At 37.2% G+C, this 22531-nt stretch overlaps 1 protein-coding gene across 1 annotated transcript; it reads right to left on the bottom strand.

The window, feature by feature from the left end:
- Positions 1-228: 228 nt before the first annotated feature.
- Positions 229-15924, bottom strand: chst15 (carbohydrate (N-acetylgalactosamine 4-sulfate 6-O) sulfotransferase 15). Its single transcript, XM_056767080.1, has 8 exons — positions 15825-15924; positions 4156-5000; positions 3678-4017; positions 3135-3278; positions 2264-2420; positions 1955-2111; positions 926-1073; positions 229-788 (listed from the first exon to the last, which is right to left on the bottom strand). The coding sequence occupies exons 2-8, from the start codon at positions 4645-4647 to the stop codon at positions 604-606; spliced, it is 1623 nt and encodes a 540-aa protein (XP_056623058.1). The 5' UTR covers positions 4648-5000; positions 15825-15924; the 3' UTR covers positions 229-603.
- Positions 15925-22531: the final 6607 nt, after the last annotated feature.

The raw sequence follows: 22531 nt of genomic DNA, 5'->3' as shown, positions 1-22531 counted from the left end.
TTCAATGAGAATATATTAATGACTTAAGTGGAAATTAATATTTTCCTGATCTATGTACGTCACTAAAGCATAATAAAGCATACATTGACATAAGGCATCAATTTCCAAGTTTGAAGTTGTGCTGTTTTCACAGTCCTTTATCATCCTTTTGTCATATTGGATACAAATGTAAGTCTGCTTGCCAGGGAACATTGGGCGCTCTCACATTTCATAAGATACTCACAGGGGTTAAAGTGAAAGTAATGTTTTTAATTTCTTGTTTATTGCAAGTGTATTTGTACAATTCTACCTATTTGTTTCTTGTACAGAAAAGTGACGTTTCTGTTTTGTTGAAACACCTTGGCTTCTAGTGTATTTAAAAAAGATGAATGAAATAACTTGTCCATTGATTTTTTTTTCCTCAATCATCGAGAACAAATAATCTTACAGCAGCAAGTGCAGTGATGAAAGTGTCCTGCACCTAACCCCCCCCCCCAAAAAAGTAGTATCTGTCATTTAAATTTTGTCCACAGGTGAAACCAGCCACCCAGCACACCCAACAAGAGTTTAATTTGTGTTTAATACATTTGTATATATTGTCTGTTCATTCCTTCATTGTCAGGGCTACGTCCACAGAAAGGCAGGGTCCCTTAGCACCTGGGCCAGGTGCTGGTTAAACGGCCTGTAGAAGTCTTGCAAAATCTCCTTGGTTATGGGCAGCATTGGGCCAAGATTTCGATTGGCTGGTCTTCTGGTGTTGGAAGCGGGGCTCTTTGTGATGTCTGCTTCCTTCTGGCGAGTGAGAGGTCCTGTTAGGTAGATGTAGCAACAAATGAAGCAATATGCAGGTAGATGAAGTAACAAATTAATATGGGTGATAGATAAACAAACCTAGAAAGCAAACAATTTAATATATGTTTATATAGAAACATAAGGACTAACTCACCTAACTGTAGAAAGTCAAAGACACTCCGCATGGTGTTTTTCCGGTTGGCAGCGTGATCCTCCAATCGTAGAATGAGAATTTGCTCCCTACTGAAAACGCCCAGCCAGTCCAGCAGATATATAACATAAAGTCCAACCTGAAGCCTCACCTACAGGAAGCAGGAAAGAAACAATCAGAATCGATACTGTCGTATACAGTATGCTGTATGTATTCATTTGTTCTTGCAGAGATTATTGATTTAACAGGACCCCTTTGAATCTTGTGAATTGTATACAGACGCAAATGAGATCGGAGAACCAGCAAAAAAAGTAATTCCTTAGCAGTCAGATGAAGGACGAATCGGACGAATCAATCTCATTTTTTGTTTTATGAAAAGGAATAAAAACATGGTTTGGAATGACAACAACTGATTTGATGTGTTCACCAACAGGGGGACCCAGAGGTTCAGTAGTATTGGGCAGTAAGACAATCCTATATATTTTAGTTCAACATGTACTGATGTTTCTTTCTAATATATATTTTTAATCCTATTTTATTCTGATCTAAATCTGAAATGTTTACGTATACAAAGTTTCAACTTTAAAAATAATTTGCTGGTTCATCAAACAGCTTGAAATGTGAACTATCAAGCCATAAATCAAGCAGTCATGAGGTTACGGTAGCTATCTATAAAACTTTTACATTTCTTTAGAGCTGCTTTGGTTTTAGCCTTCTCCAGAGATAAATAAATATAAATTTCTGGCTCCACAGCTCCAGAACAGCATCTTGTCTGTCTGGGTTCACCTAGTGGCTGAACCAATTATACCAGCTGGGCGTGAGTCCTCTTTAATGAATTGAAGAAATGCTTCCCCTTAAGTGAAAATTTTATCATTATTTCCTCACACTCATTCCAAACTGTATAATTTCTTTTTTATGTGGAACATGAAGACACATGAAAGTGAGTAAATGAAATAGAAAATCACATATTACATTAAAGCTGTACTATCCCAATGGATATGCATTATGTTTCACAAGTGCAGTTACACTCACGGGCATTAAATTGTTGAGGGTAGTGTTGTAAATACAGGAACGGATGGAGCTCTCAGTCAGGCAGGCCTCAAACATCTCCAGCGATTCTGATACTCGCACGTGAAAATCCTCCACAGATTTATTAGCCATGCCAAAGTACAGATAGTCTGAGTAAAGCCTGCTCGCACACAAAAAATACACACATGTCCACAGTGCGACACTTAAGAGAACAATCTAAAGAGCATTCAAGCACTCAGCAATCTACCTCCGGTTCTGATATCTAGATATAAAAGATGATTTGAAAAAAAGAATAGTAATAGTAAATCGTACCTCTCTACCGGGTCTCTGAGCATCACAATAAATCTGGCATCTGGTTGGACAGCATGAATGAAGTCTTGTACAAGAAAAGGAGGTTCCACCCCCGTGCCGTTGTTGTAGAAATAAATCCAAGCGTTGTTGTCCCACATAGTGGATGCACTTGCTTCACCTGTCAATCAGCCAATGAATTTAAGTGGTAGTTCACCCAAAAATGAAAATTCTGTCATCATTTACTCACTCACTTGTCATTTCAAACCTGCATCATAATGTCATTTTTAGTAAGCTTAATATTGATAATTAAGCAGATATTTAATGGCTGATAAATATAACAACGTTCATTGTTTGATTGAATAAAAACTTGGAAAACAAAATAAAAATTACTTTTCCGCACCTATTTGTTGTCTTTATAATAAATGCTAAGCAGTATACAGAGGATTGTGATAAGTCATAGGAAAGGAAATAAATCTATGCCTTCAAAAACAGACCAGGCAGAAAAAGTCTCTGATTATTAGCAAAAGGTCAGAATCCTCCTTGATACCAGCCAAGTTAATATTTTATTAGAAATTGTGCTCGGAATGCACAAGCCGGTGAATGATGTCAATGATTATATCTGACTGGGGTATTTAATATGGCTTTAATATCACAGGTCTCAGCAGGAACACAAAAGAGACTTCCATAATTATTTTAATGCCTCTGCTATGAGTCATAACAGAAGGGCAGACCTAAAGAAAATAAAGGGAAATAAAGGCTGTGATTTAACCAGTGTCATTTCAAAAGGACCATCCTCATATTAAAAAGGGAAAAAGGAAGGACGACCTGTTGTAAAAGTACTCTTGAGTAACTAAACCTTATTTTTTGTAATGCAGTACAAAGGTAACTTTACCTATTATAATGTCAACCTTTTTGTGGCTTTTGTAAGAGATGTTCATCAGCTGATCCTGAATCTGATTGGCTGCTTGGTCAAACAGATCCAGGTAGTCTTTCAGTGGGTAGGGGTTATGGAAACCATTACTCAACCTGATGATACCTAAAATCAGAGTACAAATGTGAGATAATATCATTATATGGTGATCTAAGTGGTTGCTACGAGGTTGCTCTTGTTCTGATCATCTGGTTTCCCGATGTGTGTGGGACCTTTTTCATTGTAAGAAGCAGTAGTGTCATAATGCATGTCCTAGCAAGCATCACTAATTACAGGGCGATGTTTGCTAGCTGTGAAATTGTGTAATAATTGAAATGTGATAAAACCCAATGATCTGTGGTGGAACTAAGCAGATGCTCTCCACAGTAAGAAAATGAGACTGACGGAGAGATGGATAGGTGTTTTACTTTCAAACAGCACCATTTATAAATATTCACATTTCAACCTCACATTGACATTGACATCTCACATGATTTAATACTCTCAGTGGAATCCCAAACTCACCAAACCTCTTTCTCGTCCACCAGTGTGGTTCCTTCATAGTGGTGAAATGGACCTCGGGATGGAGCCGTAACCGGTCGTAGAGGTCCGTGGTGCCACATTTGGGCTGACCGATGATGTAAAAGAAAGGCAGGCAGCGCAGACGGTAATGACTCCCTGCATACTGATGAAGGTGAGCCGGAAAGGCTCTACGCAGGTGATCATATATGGCCTGAAAGCGCTTCGAATAAAGAGCGTACAGGTTTTTCCCATATGGATCTGCTGAGACGTTTTCAAGGAACTCCTCATACCAGCATGGGTTTTTGAGATATGGAAGGAACTTGCGAGGAATGGCAGAAAACATCTGTGAGGGAGAAAAAGCATAAAGTGTGACTTGAAAATGTCATTATTCATGACGGTATTTACGTTTTCATCATCAGGTTTGATTTGTTTTATTTGAGCTTGTTTTAAAAAAACTGCAATATAATTGAAATGCACGTACTTGTGTCTCTTTCTCTCTAAGTTCTCTAAGCTTAGGGACTATTCTCCGTCGAAAATCCACTCGGGCAACAATACTTCTCACTATTTCTCTCACTGCTGTGTAGTCTGTAGTGATGTTAAGGTTAAGGGTCAGTTGTGCGGGGTGAGATATAACAGTAAGGTGATATGGTGATGGTGTTAAAAAGAGCCCTTTCTGGTCCCTGGTCAAGATGTAGGAAGCCATGATGAGGACGGTGACTATAAGCCCAAAAATAAAACTTATAATCTTGATTTTCCTTAAAGATCCCAATGTCCAGGGACTCCATGCTTGGTTTTGCTCTCTGCTGTATTCTATTATAGTCAATACACTCATCCACCTGTTGCCCAGGTTTAGAAATGCAGGCCTGTTTTCGCAGTACTCTAGTTTTTCAGCCAAGCCATTGAGAAGCCCATGTCCGTGGTCCATTTTGTGTCGCGATAATTTTATCCTCTTTGCATATAAAGTGAACCCCATTGATGTGAGTTACTGTCGGGCGAAGATTGCTCCATCACGCTGCTTGCCTGAAGTATACCGCATCCCAAAAGAGCTATACCAATGAAATCCACATCTTTCAGACAGCAGATGCGGTGTGGCTTCAGGTCATTGTTTATAATGGAATACTTGTGGGCAGGGAGACAGACGCTGGAATGAGAGAGCCGGCTGCCTGGGGCTTCCAGCACGTGCGGCGATGAGCAAGACGTGTGGGAGAAGATTACAGCCGCCTTCAATTTAGCTGCCACAAATGACACAGCGGCACTTCTGCGCAAATTTTGTTGTGAAGGTCACAAACGTGTCGACAGCATCTTAGGTCTCAGAAATGGCTATTCCTGTAAGACAGATAAAGAGAATTACAGCAAACAACGCCATAAATACAAAAAAAGAGTTTATTGATTTGAGCTTGTCTGGAAGTTTGGAAAACATCTTAATCATAGCTCAGATTATGTCTTTTTGTGTTATATTCCTTTAGCCAAATCCAAATAAATGGGACAACTATTAAAATACAGTTACCATAGCTAGCTATAAAATATAGTAGAGAGAAGAGAGCATATATTATTTTTTGTTGTCAAAGAACAATTTAACCAGAAATGTTCAAATTGTAATGAGACTTGACAGCAGATTTCGGTGTCAGAAAAAATCTGAGCACATTCACACTGCACGGCATGATGACATCACTTATGAAAATCAAAACGATACATGTGTTAGGGAACTAGTTTCTGAGAAAACTATCAAATGTCATCATTTTTTTGATGTCTCACAATTGAGACAACAAAGAGACCGCCATGAAGTTTCTATGCGGTGGGATGCCAATAATAACAAGGTATCTGATTGTCTCACACATGGCAGTAATACTGTGATGAGGTTTGGATCAACAGCAGAAAAACACTGGCTGAAAGATCACATAAGTTTGGGTACAGTATGTATCTGGGCACAGCGTGTTTGCGTATGATGTGTGTTTTGGAGAGTTCAGTGCGTTTTCCATTTAGACATCGTCACCTCAGGACATGCCTAATTAATATCAGAGCTAATATGTACTATTTTTATTTGACACCACCCACTTTCTTTCTCTATCTCTATTCTGTACTCCTTTCTTTCCGACTGTTTCTGCGACTAAACAAACTCACAGTGAGGACCCAACACAAAATGCCCTGTGATTGAATCTGTTTGAATGTCAAAAATTGTGTTTCAATTTACATTTATTTAGCAGATAATAAATGTATTATCCATGAAAATGTAACCATACAAGTCTGACATGTTCATTTTAAAGTTGTAAAGTAGAAGTGAAAGTAATGCTGCCCAGTTTAGAGATGAAACGAAACATGAAATTAAAAATGTTTGAGTATGTTCTGCTTTAAGGTGTAAGGAATAGTCTTATTTCTGATAAACATCTGCAAGTCAATATTTAGGACAGGTCATATGGCTTGGTTATTTAAATCTTTCCATCTACAGCGTGTGTATTAAATCCAACGAGTCTTCTTCACATCATGCTATGAACATCACAGTCAGGTGAGGAAAGAAACACAGGCACAAAATTAAATAACAATACAGTTCCCCTAAATAAAGAAATAAACTCTTGTTATTATTGGATATGCAGTATTGGAAAGTCTATATCCGGGCTATTCAAAACCTAAAATGAATTTGTTGAGCTTGTATGGTTTCTTCTTTTCACTTTGGAAGATTAAAGGTTCTGCTGGGGTTTTGTTGGATGATTTTCCTTCATCCTGTCATCAGACAGTCCAGAGCTGTAATTTAATTCCTAATTGTGGTTAAATTTACCTCAGGGAGGTTATTAACAGAAATGTGACTCTCCTAAAGCCCACACAGACCACAGTTAACCATGCTGAGCTAATACATAGATGTGGGGCTTATACATTATAAATTCCTATTTGTGCATGAAAATATCATTTGAATGAGACAGGGAAAGAGAGATTAATAAAAAATGAAAAGAGATCGTCATAAGGGGACATGTGTGTTCCCATGGAGATGAAGGCAGGTGTCATTGATCTCTGTTGCCATGGAAAAAGATTCTAGGAGTGTTTATATGTGTATCCTGACCTTAAATTACATTCTAGTGACGGTTTGAATTTCTGAGTCACGTATATTGGCAATAAGCAAGGAGTCGCTATGCGTATTTGAGGTTAACATCCGTCTTTGTCAGCGTGGGTATCTATTTTAAGCATCGCCGTTAAATTTCTGATGAGTTAAGCTCAGGGTTGAGCTGATGTTGTGCGTTGTCACTTTAAATAAATTTTAGAATAACAAACCAAGCTCCAAGTATGGGGAGCTGAGCCATCTGTGAACGTGTCTTCATTATAAATCTGAATGAAGTAGAGGAGGAGTCCGGGACAGTGTGATGATGCATAAGTGCTGAAATGAGCACTCGCTGCAGGAACACCGCAGCTCAGTGATTCATTACTGAGAAGCCCCGTCAGTTTATCTGTCAGTCAGAACTACAGGTGAAGAGCTGCTTTTGATCGTGTTTACGTATAGCCAGCATTTAAACGCATGAGAACATAATGCAAAGCTCTTTTGAGGAGGAGTGAGTCATTTTGGTGAAAAATAATGTCTTTAAAAAGTAATGACTGTTGATAAATAGGCTTCTTGTATTGAAATTCATTAAAAGCGTCGTGTTTACAAACTCCACATGAAAATATTTTTTTTATTTGCAGGAAATAGATACGGGACAGATCTTGAATTTTACAAATAAAGTTCTAATTCATCTTAGAAAAACACAATACTAAAATGTTAAGTGTTTTTTAGAAACAGGACAAACGTGAATATATAATGAATAAGACAACTTTCATGTGTCTTTGCATTCTCTCAATCTTTCACATTGCTGCTGGCAGACTGTCATTCCTTGGGTTTTTCCCATTAAATTTAACACTGGACAAGACTGGACACTGGACTCATGCCGAAATGCTGATTAAAGGCCAACTGTATTTTCTGCAGCTGTGCTTGAGACCAAAAAAACACATCACATGTAAAGCTTTTGAATTGCAAGAACACGATGCATAAATGTCTTGGCAACATTATTCTTTGGAATCTATCAGACATCTGGCTTACATTACTGCATTGTAACATAACAAGGACTGTTTAATGTCAGTTAGAAATGATCCACTGTGTATTCTTTATGAACGTGACGCAAGATATTTTTACAACACAGGGACCAATCCATTATCATAAATAACCAACCCCGACAACATATTTCTAGTGCACATATGTCTTTCTGTACACCCCCTGCCCGCCCAAACCACAGTCATAAAAAGGGGTGGCAGAACTGGCAAGACTGTCGCCTTAAAGCACAGAAGCTGCCCTGTGTGTGCCAGGCACTGCCATGACTAATGGAACAGAGAATGCAGGAATTGATCCGGATGGAAGGGAATGCCAAGGATCCTGGGTATAAGTTGCAGCTGGAGTCCATATAGAAACACAACAAAGAGAAAAGGCTAAACACACAAAATAATATTTAACATGCATACTTTTTTAATTATAAATCAAATTGAATTAAATTTTGTGCACAGGTTTACATATAGACCTGTCAAATCTAGTTTTATTGATATACAGTACACACACAGTGACAGTACATGTTTCACAATACACTGTATTGTAAATTACAGCAGTATACTAATGTTTTAAATTCCACCCTGACCTTCACTGAGCAGTTCTATTTAAAGTACCTTTGAAAAATAAATGATTTCTTATATCCTGTATGTCTGTATGACTCCCAATGAGCAAGGCAACTTTGGCATTGATCGAACAAATAAGGTGTTGGTAGTAGATAATCCTGCTCAGAGAAAATACAGAAGGCAAAACGCTTGCTATCATCTGTCTCTCAGCTCATCTAAATTCCCCTATAGTACATTCACACACACACACAGACTGACAAGTACACATTCCATTTGTACATTGTCAATAGAGGGGAAACATGCAGAGATAACATCTATCCCGCAGTCTGTACGAGTGAGAGGAAATGAATGAATGTGGCAGCAGATAGAAACAGATAATGAAGCTCAGTGGAGCGCAGTGTGAATGTTAGTTAGTTATATTAATATATACTGATTACATCAAATAATCTGTGCTGAATGCCAGTGCTTTAAATATTCATTAAAGCCACCTATTCAAAGCATTGTGGACAGGGTAAAATATCTGTAAAATCTTGCTCCTCGCTCCTTTTCATATGTATTATAATTATTATTTTCCATAACAAACGTTTATCAAAGTAAATACATTTTTATATATTTATAAATAGTTAAAAAATATATATAATTTTAAATCACATATTTTTTATATGTAATTATGTATTATTTATTTGTTGACATGCCCTTGTTTCTCAGCTTTCCTCCGAATAACAAATACTTTCAAAAGACACTAAAAGAACAAGAATGTGATGTGTGCCAACAGATAACGGTTCAGTCTCCAAAATGACAGTTCAATTAATACAGTCACGCTGTAAACAACTCAGATGCTCCCTGAGCTATACAGCATACAATCTATTAAGTTCAGTAACATATTCATCTACATATTCGCCATTGGCAAAATTTCCGTTTCTCCGCAATGAGGGCAGCCGGCATCAGACATCACTTTCATTTATATTAATGTTTTAGTGCTTCCTAAATTACTCTCAGGCTTGATAAATCACTTTGCGCATGCTATTTAATCTATTTGCATTGACACACATTTTACTTTGTGCTATCATGGAATCATGCCCTAAATCACAAGGAAACCACAAAAACAAGATGTGCTATTTTGCAAGGATGAGGTGAAAGACGTAGATCATTTCAGGCATACTATGCATTTTTAGACATACAAACAAGGCCTAATGCTTTTTAGCATTAACAAGCTAAGTAAAAAAGGGGTTGCTTCAAATCTTTTGACAAGATTTAACACAAACGGTTTTTTTTACTTCGGCAGGGTGGTTGCACGTGACATTTTCTTGTTAAACTATCGCTTATGATTTCTTAGGCAGATAAATATAAAGGCATAAATATTAAGACAGTAATTATTAGTGACAGTGGGGCGCATCTGGCAATCAGATGTGCTTATGAGCCATGTTTCATGAACTTCTATTAAAGCAGGTCTTTCTCTCAGTACCCCCTCTGATATTCCAGCGTTCCTATGTACTGTATGATGACGATAGACTTGTGTTCTGTTTGGCAGATTTGTTTTGCAGCTTGACGATGTTTGTGTCTTAATGCTTGAAACACCAGGGATGTGGTTTGCAGTTGATTTCAGACCGTCTGTGGTTTGATGGAAAGCTTCATCGTGTTTGGTGTGCACCATGTGTGGCACCAGAGCGAGGAAGCAGTGGAGATGTGTTTACGTAACCCTCGCTGAAATGAGCAATAACACATCAGAAAAGAAGTATAATTAAACAAAAGAGATGAGAGAAAGGAATTTCCCTCAGGTGCTTAGCTGCCAATTTGAGGGGAAAATGAAATGCTTTTAGAATGAAAGAAAGAAAGAAAGAAAGTACCATTGTTACACACTAAAGTAGAAAAAACTTGACACATCATTTACTATAACAAACAAGTCCAATGGAGCCACAAGTTCATCCATCAAATCCTAATTAACTGACAGCAACTGAGAAAGAAACTGAGCCTGAGTACAACCAGACCAAACTGGTTGAAGCCGCTCTGGTGAAAAACAGCAATCTAAAACCTTCAAAGGACAAACAACTCATATCTCTATCTGTGAGTTTTCAGAACCCACAACACACATGAGACAAACTAGAGCAGCTAAAATCTCACAACCCGTCTGTGAGTACTGAAAATGAAAAGGGATGGTTCTACCAAAAATTGAAAATTCTTTCATCATTTACTCACCTTCTGGTCATTCCAAACCTGTATGACTTTCTTTCTTCTGCAGAACACTAAAGACGATATATGGAAGTACGATGTTAAAGGTCCAGTGTATGAAATTTAGCAGGTGAGGTTGCGAATTGCAACCGATGGCTCATGTTGTCATGTTTTCGCTATTTTGCAAGAGATGGAATATTTTGCAAATTCCATGCAGGGGGACCCGTGGTTTATGTAGATAGAAATAGTTCATTCTAGGTTAATGAAAAAATATCGCTTCATTATGTTAGGTGTTTATACAACTCTGAAGACATAGTTATGTCTATTTTATTGCATTTCTGTCAATATATACACAATGGACCATTGACCAAACAACAATGACCTCCTTTGACTTCCATTGTATGGACCCAAAACCACAAAGACGTTGCTCAAAATCTTTTGTCTTCCACAGGAAAACGAGCCATTTACAGGTTTGAACAACATGCAGGGGGAATAAAGCGTGACAGAACTTTTATTTTGGGGTGAACTATCCCTTTAGTGTAGTTTATTCAAGGATAGCATTCACATTCACAGCCAAATTGTGAATGAACTTAACTGCATTTAGTATGATAAATGTGACTAAAAGGCATATTCTGATGCTGCCGTGTAAACATATCCATGGTGTAACTTATTTACGCTGAAGAGATACAAATTTACATAATTAATACAAAATTGATCAGCAACATCATCACATGTTTAACTATTATGTGCCTCCTAAAAGTGCTTTGTTGAAACACTTGTATGTTCTTGATGAGAAACTCAGGACAAGCTCTTTCTGTCCCAGAGACGCACACAGTACAACAATAGATTCAGGTTCTTGTTGCCAGTTAATCAATAATCTCTTACTTGTTGCCACCCCAATGCACAATTCACAAGGGTAATATGTAGCCAATGTCAACGGTGCACAAAAATCTCAAGTCACCCTGATTCTGTCCTGACAGATAACAGCCACTTCAATTGATCTCATAAATAAACTATACATCGGACTGGACCTTTAATTAAAACCGCTGTGTAAGATGTATGATTCTTCGAGAGAAGTATAAAATTGAATATAGAGGGAATATAGAGAGAGTGTATATAGAGCAATTGCTGTGCCAATGAAAACTGAACTATAAAAAAATCAAAGCATTCTGTCTCATCGCGTTACAGAGAGGAGGAATGCCGGAAGATATTTACATATTACAGGAAATTTGTTGGAATGTAAAAGACACTATAATGTGATGGGATCCCAAATTGTGGATGTGTAACAATTTTAGAAAACAAACTCATAATAGACAGCACACTTTGTTCTGTCCTTCCTTAGTAGGCCATGCTATTCTAAACCCAAACAATGAAGCCTATTTAACCAGAAAATGCCATTGGCCTCATCCTATCTTGGGATAGTGGCTGGGTAATGTTCCATGCATCATTAGAGAGGGCAGCAGACCAAACCTCCTGGCACAGATGACCAGAAGACCAGGGAGAGAAAGCAGTGAACTCACAAAGCCCACAGATCAGGCACTCCCTCTCTCCATTAATACTGGTCCACAATATTTATGTGTCTATTCCAAATGGACATGACTGAGTGTAAAGCTGTACCCCAGGGGGCCAGACAGTTGAACTTATATTATGACTGAGTCAGATCTAAATCTGAGCTTGTTTACACATTTTCACTACCCCATGTATGAAGATACTATTAATGCAAGAAATTACCTCCAGAAGTGAACCCCGGAAAATACATTACCGTAGTTTCTTAAAATATATAATTATATATACAATATAATGTAGTCTGGTTAGAACTGTGTAAATTTATATTATAAGAAAACATTCTGTCGGGAATAAACTTTGCAAGATTCTTTGCGTGTGCGTATTATCAAAAAGTAAAGCAGTGTAACTCCCGAGATGCCTGCATTATGAATCACACTGGTGGAATGGGCCATCAAGTAAATCCCATCAGCTCTCCCAAGTACTGTTTTATTTCTTCTATCTGGCAGGAATCCATATTAAACTTGAAAAATGCTGTTTAGCATCCTTCTTTCATACAGTACTCAGTTTTTGCTCTGAATAAAACAGAAGTACAAGTACTGTAAAGTATAAGTGTGGACAAGAATGGTAAATATGTGGAGTCCATTACAGTTAAGTCACAAGGTCATATAGTGATGCCAAAAATATTTTACGATTGAAGTCAGCAGACCATTAATGCAACCTCAGTGAGGCGGGCTGAGGCATCTCCCTATTTGGCCCTTTCAGCCGTGCTTAACACAAGGACAAATACCACTTTGACACCATTAAGACCAGCCAAAACCACTCAGGCAAGCTAATGCTGCTTACAAATTACTTCACAATGGCACTCATGGTCTTGTGCACTTGCAGGCAAACCTGTCTGAAACAAATAACATGGTCAACGAGAGTTTATTTTCGCAATGAATAATTTTCTGGCGGTATTGGTGTTGCATAAAAACATCAACAGAAGGACGAAAGGTTTGTCTCTTTTTTGTTTCCCAATGTACTTCCTCCAGTGGCTAAAGCCAAAGCTGTTTGTAAATCTAAGGATATATTATCAACTTTTAATGACACAGAAGAAAACAAAAATAGTGACCCAAATTTACATTTCATCAGGACCAAATTTTCATTTAACCAGCATTTCTAGATGTATTGTGGCCTATTCAGCTCATGTGTCTGCTGAATTTTAACCTCAGGAGTGAGATACAGTCATCCATCAGCAATGTGAATGACAGAAAGCATGACAAGCTACATGTACAAATATGACTATTGTATTCTTTAAAAGTGAATATGAACTTCTTTTCTTTGTAGTGTTTGAGGTCTGAAAATATAAAGAGCATCTTTTCTGTTATTTTGACCTGTCTGTTGACTTCATTTTCTGCAAAAAAATGTAAATAGAAACAATATTCTTATTTGACATTTGAGAGAAACATTGTTAGAAGTCCACAGAATGAAACAAATTTGATAATTTACCTAAACATATACCTATGAATTCAGAAAAAAATATTTTACGAATTAATCTCTTAACGTTTTTCTGTGGCTGTAGCTTTTGACTGTTCATTAACCTTATCACATTACTCTGTGCAAGCAACATGATAAAGCACCAAGCAATAATAAAAAAGTAATAAAAAGATATATATATATATATATATATATGAGTAACATTATTTCTTTAATGAAAGTTTTGTGTGAGGTAGCTGGCCAAGTTTCATCGAAACAATCGGTGCAGAAAATGTCTGCAGATTTACTAGGTAATAATCTCTGGCAATACAATAAAAACATTGAACTAAAAGAGGCAATATAGAAATAACATTATAAAAAAGACATTTCAGAATGCTCAAGAGTCGCATTACTTGAGTTTAACAACTTTCGTTATTTTTAAGGTCTCTTTCTCCCCCGCACAGCTCACAGTATTAAAAATTCAAAGCTGTATTATATCTGATTTGCTAAACTATATGAAATTGCGAAAAGAAAGAACGGAGAGCCTTCATGTAGCCTAAATCGTGCCAATGAACAGATGACATGAGTAATGAATAAAAAGATTCTCTCTTATTTCCTTTTCTTCCTCTTATATTATGATTCCATTGGTTTTTGTCTCTAACAACACACAAACACACAGACCGTAACACAAAGGTAAACGAAAGGAGCCACTTAAAAACACACACAGACAGACACAAAACCACAAACACAGCTGCAATTCAGAAGCCGAAGGGAATCTGTCTACCTGTCAGGCCAAGCTTTGTGACTTTCACAGAAAAAAACGACAAGAAATGTCTATAAAAGCCCTAAGCACTAGTGTGAGGTCTGTGTGAGAACCCTGCTGACACTCACTGCTGATTCCATCACTGTTGAAAGCAACAAGGACAGCATACGAAAAGCTCCCAATACAAAATACGCTCCTCTGAACGTACCTTAAGGAATACCAGACATTTGCTAGGCAAAATTACGATAAAAATAACGCTGACAAAAGTCATCAAGTTTTTTTTTTGTCGTTAAATAACATTATCATTAAATGCCAAAAGAAGAAAACGTCACGAAGAAAACTAGTAAATCAGCCGTTGATAACAGGCTTCAGGATTAATGTTTGAGTAAAACATCTGGTGTGTCCCAGAGAGACGCAAAACCAGGACTCTAAGAAACAAATGTTGAGATAGATGACAAGGCCAAGGAAAGTATGTGGCTGAGAAAGGTTAGCGTGTTTATTTCGAAGTGTGTTTGTGGCAAACTAAAAGAAAACAGAAACCAGATCCGCTATGCTATAAATACAGTTTGAATCTGAAAGTGTGTGTACATGTTTGTCAACCAGAGGTAGATGTTGGATGTAATGTGAGGCGTGTGACGCAAGCTCGAGGTCAGACTGTCTATGTGTGTCTATAGACAGAGGGTCAGAGAGAAATGAAAGACTTGGTTGTTGGTATGGACTCATCGAAGACTGATATATTGGACATCTGCAGATCTGGGACTGCCGAATGTCTTTCTAAGGAAGTGACTCTCCAACCATCCAATATCCACTCACTTTGCCAACAATTCCTAATACATCACAGCAGTGTAGTGTATACACTCCAGAGCGCAGTTCCCTTGATAAACAAGAAAGCACTCCACATTTGAAAAAAGTGATTTGTGATTTCTTTAAGAAAATGAATCATGGATTTATTGTGGTAACCATGTTTTTATTTACTTGTTTGTCCTTATTGTTTGTGATTTTGTTTGTCATAATAGCATCTGCTCTTGTGATGAGACACTGGTAAATTTCTGACCGGTAGGACTATCTATATAAACGCTGTATAAATCCATTAACATGCATGGTGAATATATTCAACCATTAAGTTTAGTCTGTCAAGATGTCTAGGGCTCTTAAAAAATCATACATATTTCAGTTAAATACTTTTTTGAAAGCTTCTGACGCGATATAAGGGAGATCCCGAGATCATTTACAATGATGCTTCCTTAACAAAAGCTGCACCTATGCTGTTTTGGAGACTGTGGTTACCATGGTAAATTGCTGGGTGATTGAGAATGCAGCCGGTGTCATGCATCTGAACTTGCCTGAGGTCGCAGACAGCGAATCTTCTTTCACAGCAATGTGAGCATCTCCATCGATCTGAATGAAACATCGTGCTGGAGAATATCCCGATGAGAGCAGCGATTTGTCAAGAGAGAAACGATTCTCAATGAATGACTTCTTACTGACGCTTAACATTCAATGTCAGAGAAAGCGATGTGGAAATATTTGCGTTGAATTGTAATCTATAAAACGTTTAATGCCACAAATTCAGCGCTAAAACCTTCACACTTCAATAACACGATATAACAGTTGCGGAGAAAACTTAATGTTACCTTGACAAGTTGAACACCTCAATAGTCCCTGAGGATGAACGTGCGTTACGTTTGATATATTACATCCGTGCGCGCTGTATATAACTTTCTGACGACTGACTTGATGAAAGCCTTTCTGTCTCTGTCTCACCACAAACCCTGTGTAAACCCCCCCCCCCTCTCTCTCTCTCTCTCTCTCTCTCTCTCTCTCTAGTTCAGTAGAGGTTCTTGTGGGGAGGAGGAGGGCTTGCATCACATTCTGAAACTGATGTGCTCTGCTGCTCCCACAAGGCCACCTGGTTATGACTATACCTTTTACCATTTTAAACTTCAGAAATTCATACTGACACAGAATAGAAATGATTTCATAGATTTAAATAGAAGTAATCCTGCTATTCCCAATATACTCACAGATGCTTTATGTATGTATATTAATGTAAGTGATCTCTAGCTCTAAATCTTCATGTTATACAAAATCACTGAACATCTTTCACATTAAAAATGTTTAATTTGTAGAGATATATTGTGTTTTTTGTCAAAGCTCTACATTGCTACCTCACCTTTTATTCGCAAACATCTCATGTTTTAACATGTTAAACAACGCTGAGCTTTCTTCATTACACTAATCTCTCATGTTGGCACTAATTGACTTTCATGTTTACATTCTTTAAACGGATATAGTGTTTTAAGCACAACAGCTTTGCATCGCACTCCTGCTATTTTCGTAAATCTACAGGATGGTGCTAATACTATTAAAAACTCATTTTCATCTTCCCTACGATGGATTCTCAAAAGTCCATTGCAGAGCCTTGAGATTGACGGGAAGGTTGAATGAAAAAATGCTCAATTTAAATTCTAAAAAGAGGATACAGTAGTCGTCCTCGGTGTGCGTTCTAAAACGTCTTGCAGCGACACATCCTTTTCCTGTGGGTGAGAACATCTGAAAGATTATTCAAGATGCATTCACTGCAGTTCAGACGCCAACATAAATGAAGGGTGAAAAGAAGCATGAGTAGTATAAACAAAAGTCATTACATAATTGTTACTGATCGCGTACAAATTGATTCATCTGTTCTCAAGCACTCAGAAGACATTCAAATGACAGACCACAAACACAGCAACCATGTTTTAGGAGAAAATATTTTGCAGCATCCATCAGGTAACCGAGAAGAGTTCTGAGGTTTGTCCTCTTTTAGAAACTATTCTGCTGAATATGGGAAATGAAATATTGATATATAAACACTTATTTTAAAGTATAATAAAAAGGAACTTAGTCATTAAAGCACCAAGGTCATGTATACATTTAATTCAAAATTTGCTTTGTGCATCCTATGTGTCTTTTGAAGTGATGTTAAAGTTCCATCAAAAATGAAAATTCTTACCCTCTTGTCTTTTCAAACATGTTTGACTTTCTTTCTTCCGCAGAAACCAAAACAAGATATTTTGAAGAAAGTTGTTAACTTTACCGGTTAACAACATTCTTCAAATATCTTCTTTTGCGTAAACGATGATATAATCTTAATTTTGGGGTGAAAAATCATTTTTCTCTATATACGCTTATTATGCTGCAAATTATTGGGAGAAATCATCTCACATTTAAATATGGTAAAATCTTATAAACAAACTGAAAGTGTTATTCTTAGTTACTGAAATCATTAGCAAAAATATGTCACACTCACACAGGGTTCTCACATGCCTTATCTTAAAGGAACTCCTTATTTTGCTGGTAAGGCACCACTATGTCTGGAAATTCGCACATTTGGGTAATTTTCACATTATACCAAAAATGATCATAAACACAAATTATGACTAGAATTGGCTCATTGTCCAACTGTCTCGTTTATTTCTCATCATTGCTGTTTTTAGCTGCAGTCTCTAATTTCTAAAGTAAAAAAATTATGAAAAACTTGTTCCTACACAAGTTGATGGGAATACACTGTTTCAGATGACTTAGTTTTTTTGTAAATCTATTGTAAATCAATGAAACTTGATTTGTTTGTGTTCTAGCAGTATGATGCTCTAAATTCTGGTGCCACGTCTCAGAACTAATCTCTCTTTCTCTGTCTATCTCTCTGTGTTGCCAGTAGTGCCAGCCCACCTCTTCAAAGAGAGCTGCCTGCTGGGAAATCAAAATTTAATTTACCGTAACGAATGGGATTTGACTGATACTGTCACATCCTCACATTTGTTCAATGGTCTGTCCGCAACTTGGAGATTAACAGCTAGGTCTTGTCTCGATGCAGAAAGAGACGAAATTGATTTATGTGATAATGTTGGTCTGAACAAGTAAAAACATTTTCCTGTCTGATGCAAGAAGAGAATTTACTCGGTTTATCTTTAGACTGATGGAAAGGTGGCAGAGAAAGATTTTTAACTGCCCAATGTGGCTCACACAATGCACATCTGCATGTGGAAATGTTTTCACATGGATTCACCTCTTCTTTCTTAACTTCTCCTTCGTTCTTTTTTTCTCTAACACACAAGGGGAAATCCCTAAAAATTACGACAGGCTGCAGGGTTTCTGCAGAGAGAGAAAGAGAGAGAGAATTAAGGCATCCTCAACTGACCAATAAAACCCTTCAATTTCTGTTATCATGATCCAGCTCTGGATTATCCTCCTGGTTTGATACAGTTGGTGAGTCATCGGTAGCAGGAGGGGGATGCTGCAAGATTAAAATAATGATTTACAAAAGTTAAATGCAAGTTTCTTAAATAGATTTTATCTCGATGTTGACAATTTAATGATAAGCTGTTGTCTATGAATCATCTTATCTTTGAAATTCTCACCACATGCTGTAAGAATAAGTAAAGCCTAAATCACCAGCAAACGTTGTTTCCAGTAAAAGAAAAGAGCACCGAGAGGCTTTTACTATTGGAAATCATGTTATATCAGTCCAAAAGTAGAAAGTCTCTAAAGTACTATTTTGAAAATGTTGTTTGAATAAAGCGACATGTCCCTCATTTATATTCATGACAAAAGCATGTTTAATTTCATGGTTGAGTGAGTTGTTTATAAACTTCTCATCTGAATGCTGATCAAGTCATCATTCTGCTCAGAAATCCTGTTTGTTTTGATGAAGCTGATGATGTTAATCGAGTCGATGAGGAATATCAAATCGCTTTTTGATATTTTATTCAGGTCCTTTCTATAATTTGTAATCTGGCGGTCCACTCAACGCAAGTGTAACCTGGTTTCCTGATTAAATGTCAAAACGGAATCCATCACAGATGACTTCATGAATCTCATCAAATTGTTTTGCCAGAACTCATATTCATTTTTAGTTTTTTGACATGCACTATAATGTTCAAAGCCTGCACTGCACACAGTACGATTCACCATTAGGCCATCTGAGACTAAGTCTGAGAATCCTAAAGCCAAATATGTAGTCTTTGACTGCTTCTATGACATGTTCATAGAAGAATAATGACCAAATCTTTCCTTTCATAAAAGTCTGCCTGATGTGTCGCACATTTTTTAGGGGCAGTCGTGCATTTCTCCTGTTTCCTTGTGTGTGTCCATTTTTAACAAGCCTTGACTGTTGTAGAATCTGACATTAATAAAAACTGAGATTCCACTGTGTGGTGTGAGTAATAGAGCTCAGATCATGTGGGTACAGGACTATTAAAAATAACACATTGTGTACCTGCATGTAGACTGGAGGATCGTATTATGTCTTCTTTTGAATTTAGATCTCAGAAAGGAGATATCCACTAAAAGTCATCTTAGGTTAAAGGAACAGTTCATGCGATAATTAAAATGATGTCTTCATTTACTTACATTCAATTTGTTTCAAATCTGTATGAATTTCTTTTTTCTGATGAACACAGAGAAAGATTTGGAAGAATGCTTGTATCCATGCAGTTAATTCCCACCATTGCCTACCATAGTAGGGATTTATTATTTTTTTGAGTTGAACAAAAATAGTATATTTTTACAGAATGTAGGAAAGCAAGCAGTTCTGGGGCACTTTTTACAACCATTGTATTTTTCCATACTACTTTTGCCTTTAAAGGATCCACAATCACTCCAGTTCAAACCCAATGCCCTTTGGTTAGTGCATTGTCTCATGATAAAAAGAAGTTGTTGGTTAGAGGCCCTGCCTTCTTTTTATCTCATTCGATACAGGGTAACCATATCTGACAGCAACATTCTTATTTGTCAGGATACGTTCTTCTGCTTTGATGGAAAATATAGTGAAATCAGGCTTGAAGACTGAGAATCTTTTTATGGTGGTGTCAAAAATCATCTGTAAGTTTGAACTTTCGATATTATGGAACAGGGGGGAACGCAATATGACAGTAACACCCATATAAACACTGCTGCAAGATTCTTACTAGATTCAGAAAATCTGAGCATATTACACCAGTCCTCAGATCCTTATGGCTACCAGTTACTTTTAGGATTAAGTACTATTACTTGTTTATAAATCAATAAATGGCCTAGGACTGAAATACATTGCAGATATGCTAGCTGAACATAAACCAAGGGTTCACTCTAAACAAAGGGAATTCACTTTTATGGCGCCGGTAGCTCTGCATCAATGCTGACGAAAGAAGACAGATAATATATTCAAAATCTTCACCAAACGTGAACATTTTAATAATGCCTGTCTAAAAAAGATATCCACAGAAAAGTGACAAATACCAAAGATTAAAGCAAGACAGCAGAGAACGGCACAGCGCTATACATGTTTTAGCGACACGCAAATATAATGTAGACAAAATAAATAATTTCACACTTGAGGAATAGCAAGGCAGCAGTACTGTATTTTTATTAAGTGCCAGAAATGAACACTTAGCACATGCTGTTTATGATTCTGCAGAAAATTATGAAATGATTCCCTTCTGAGATTAATGGTCTATTTTTAATTCACACTTTAAGTATTTACCATTAAAGAACAGTTACTGTTGCAGGTTTGGCAGAACTTTGAAACTCTATTAAAGAGAGTTTTAGACTTACATTTACATTTGGCAGACACTTTTATCCAAAGCGATTTACATGGCATTATCCTGTACATTTATACGTGCAATCCCCTGGGATTGAACCCAATTTCTATGAAACCCTGCCAAGGTGGGTTTGACATTGGGCGAAAGCATCTTCACTTGCTCCAAATTGTCCTATGGCTTTATCATCAATATTGGGACTGTCTAGTGAATACAGTTGTTAGAAAACGGTTAACTGGCATCATAAAATATCGATTGTGTAATTTTCATGTACACATTAGGTTAAAGTAATGTATGAAGTAATGTATAATTTCACAATTCCCACTGTACTTGAGCTTTCTGTAAGATTTGACAATTAATTGACCCGTTAGGCCTTAATCTAAGTCATATGATGACGACAATTCCAGATTTTAATGAAGACTCTGACCTTCTTAGTCTCTATGGGTGTTGGTGCATATGCTTAACATGTCATGTGCTCCTCTAAGCAGCTGGCAAAGGATGAGAAAACTGAACTTCTCTAAACAGGTGAAGCCTGGAGTTGATTCCTGCCCGCTATTTTTATGGTTCGTAATGTAATTAAAGTAATGCAAATTGACGGGAAATTGTTAAAGTTAAGATCTGGTAGAGCAAGAAATTGAATCCCTCATGCAGGAAAGCAAAGTATAATTCGAAAATATTGTGAATCGTCTGCATTGGTGAAATTACACATTTGATGTTATCAGAAAAGTAAAAGTATGGTCTGATGAGGTGGAAATTCACTCTTTGGATCCAGTCAGTTTAGGTATTAGAAATAGAGAACTAAGTGAACACAACGGGAGTTGTAAAAAGGATAGTTTACCCGATTATGAAAGACTAGTAACCATACCATACCATAGATGGGGAAAAATACTTGATAAATGTATTTGTTCTGTTGAACCAATTTTAAATTTTATTTTTTGAAAAATTTGAATTTTTAATAATTACTTTTGACTAGCATTGTAATTTTTCCAACTATGGTAGTCTGGAAGTTTGGTTACGATCATTCTTCCAAATATCTTTCTCAGTGTTCATAAGAACAAAGAAATCTATAAAGATTTGGAACAACTCGAGGTTGAGTTAATGGTTTGGGTGAACTGTCCCTTTAAGGGGGGCTATTTTAAGGCCCTTTAAAGCTCCTATATTGTGTAACTCAGAAAGTTTCTGCATATCTCATGTTAATCTTGAATACTTACAGAATAGTATTGTACCCTTCAAATATCCGTAGAGTCTTTAGTTTGATCACATTCATAAAAGACAGGTACAGCTATGATTATCTCTGAAAACAGACGACGCGTGCGGAGGGGAGGGTGGAACTAAAGCATGTGCGCACCCATTGCAAACAAAACACAGACATATGACTAAGTTTCACTTACCACGTGGGATTCATGTTGGGCATCTTTTAGCGCTGGGACCGCTCCATCTATCAGTTTCAAATGATCTCCAAATCGAGCGTAATATCCACTGTTTACATAACATCCACCAATGAACAATGAAAAATGCCATGAACAAACAAACACACCTCAACTATTCTCACTATCGCAAGAGTAACGAGCTGCAGCTGCAGGCCCAATGTGGAGCCAACCTTGACGCAGTGCAAGCAGCCGATCTTGATGGTCTTCCTCTCGCTCGTTGGTTGATGAACGGTTGGGCTATTTCTTTTGCCTTGCCATGCTTTTCTCGGAGAATTCCACAATAAGGGACTAAGAAATATTGTTACGTAATGTATTTTCACAGAACCTATATGAACCTTGGGGGAGTTTATCGCA

Source organism: Triplophysa dalaica, chromosome 15 (assembly GCF_015846415.1).
Source record: "Triplophysa dalaica isolate WHDGS20190420 chromosome 15, ASM1584641v1, whole genome shotgun sequence".
Taxonomy (NCBI): Eukaryota; Metazoa; Chordata; class Actinopteri; order Cypriniformes; family Nemacheilidae; genus Triplophysa; species Triplophysa dalaica.
The sequence above is the reverse complement of the archived record's forward strand: the minus strand, read 5'-3'. Positions and strand labels throughout refer to the sequence as shown.

Coding starts and splice junctions, on each gene's coding strand:
- chst15 (XM_056767080.1), bottom strand. CDS start 4,647: ATGGGGTTCACTTTATATGCAAAGAGGATAAAATTATCGCGACACAAA. Junction 1,074..1,954: donor CCCTCAACAATTTAATGCCC/GTGAGTGTAACT, acceptor TGCTTCCTGTAG/GTGAGGCTTCAGGTTGGACT. Junction 789..925: donor CTTTGACTTTCTACAGTTAG/GTGAGTTAGTCC, acceptor TCTACCTAACAG/GACCTCTCACTCGCCAGAAG.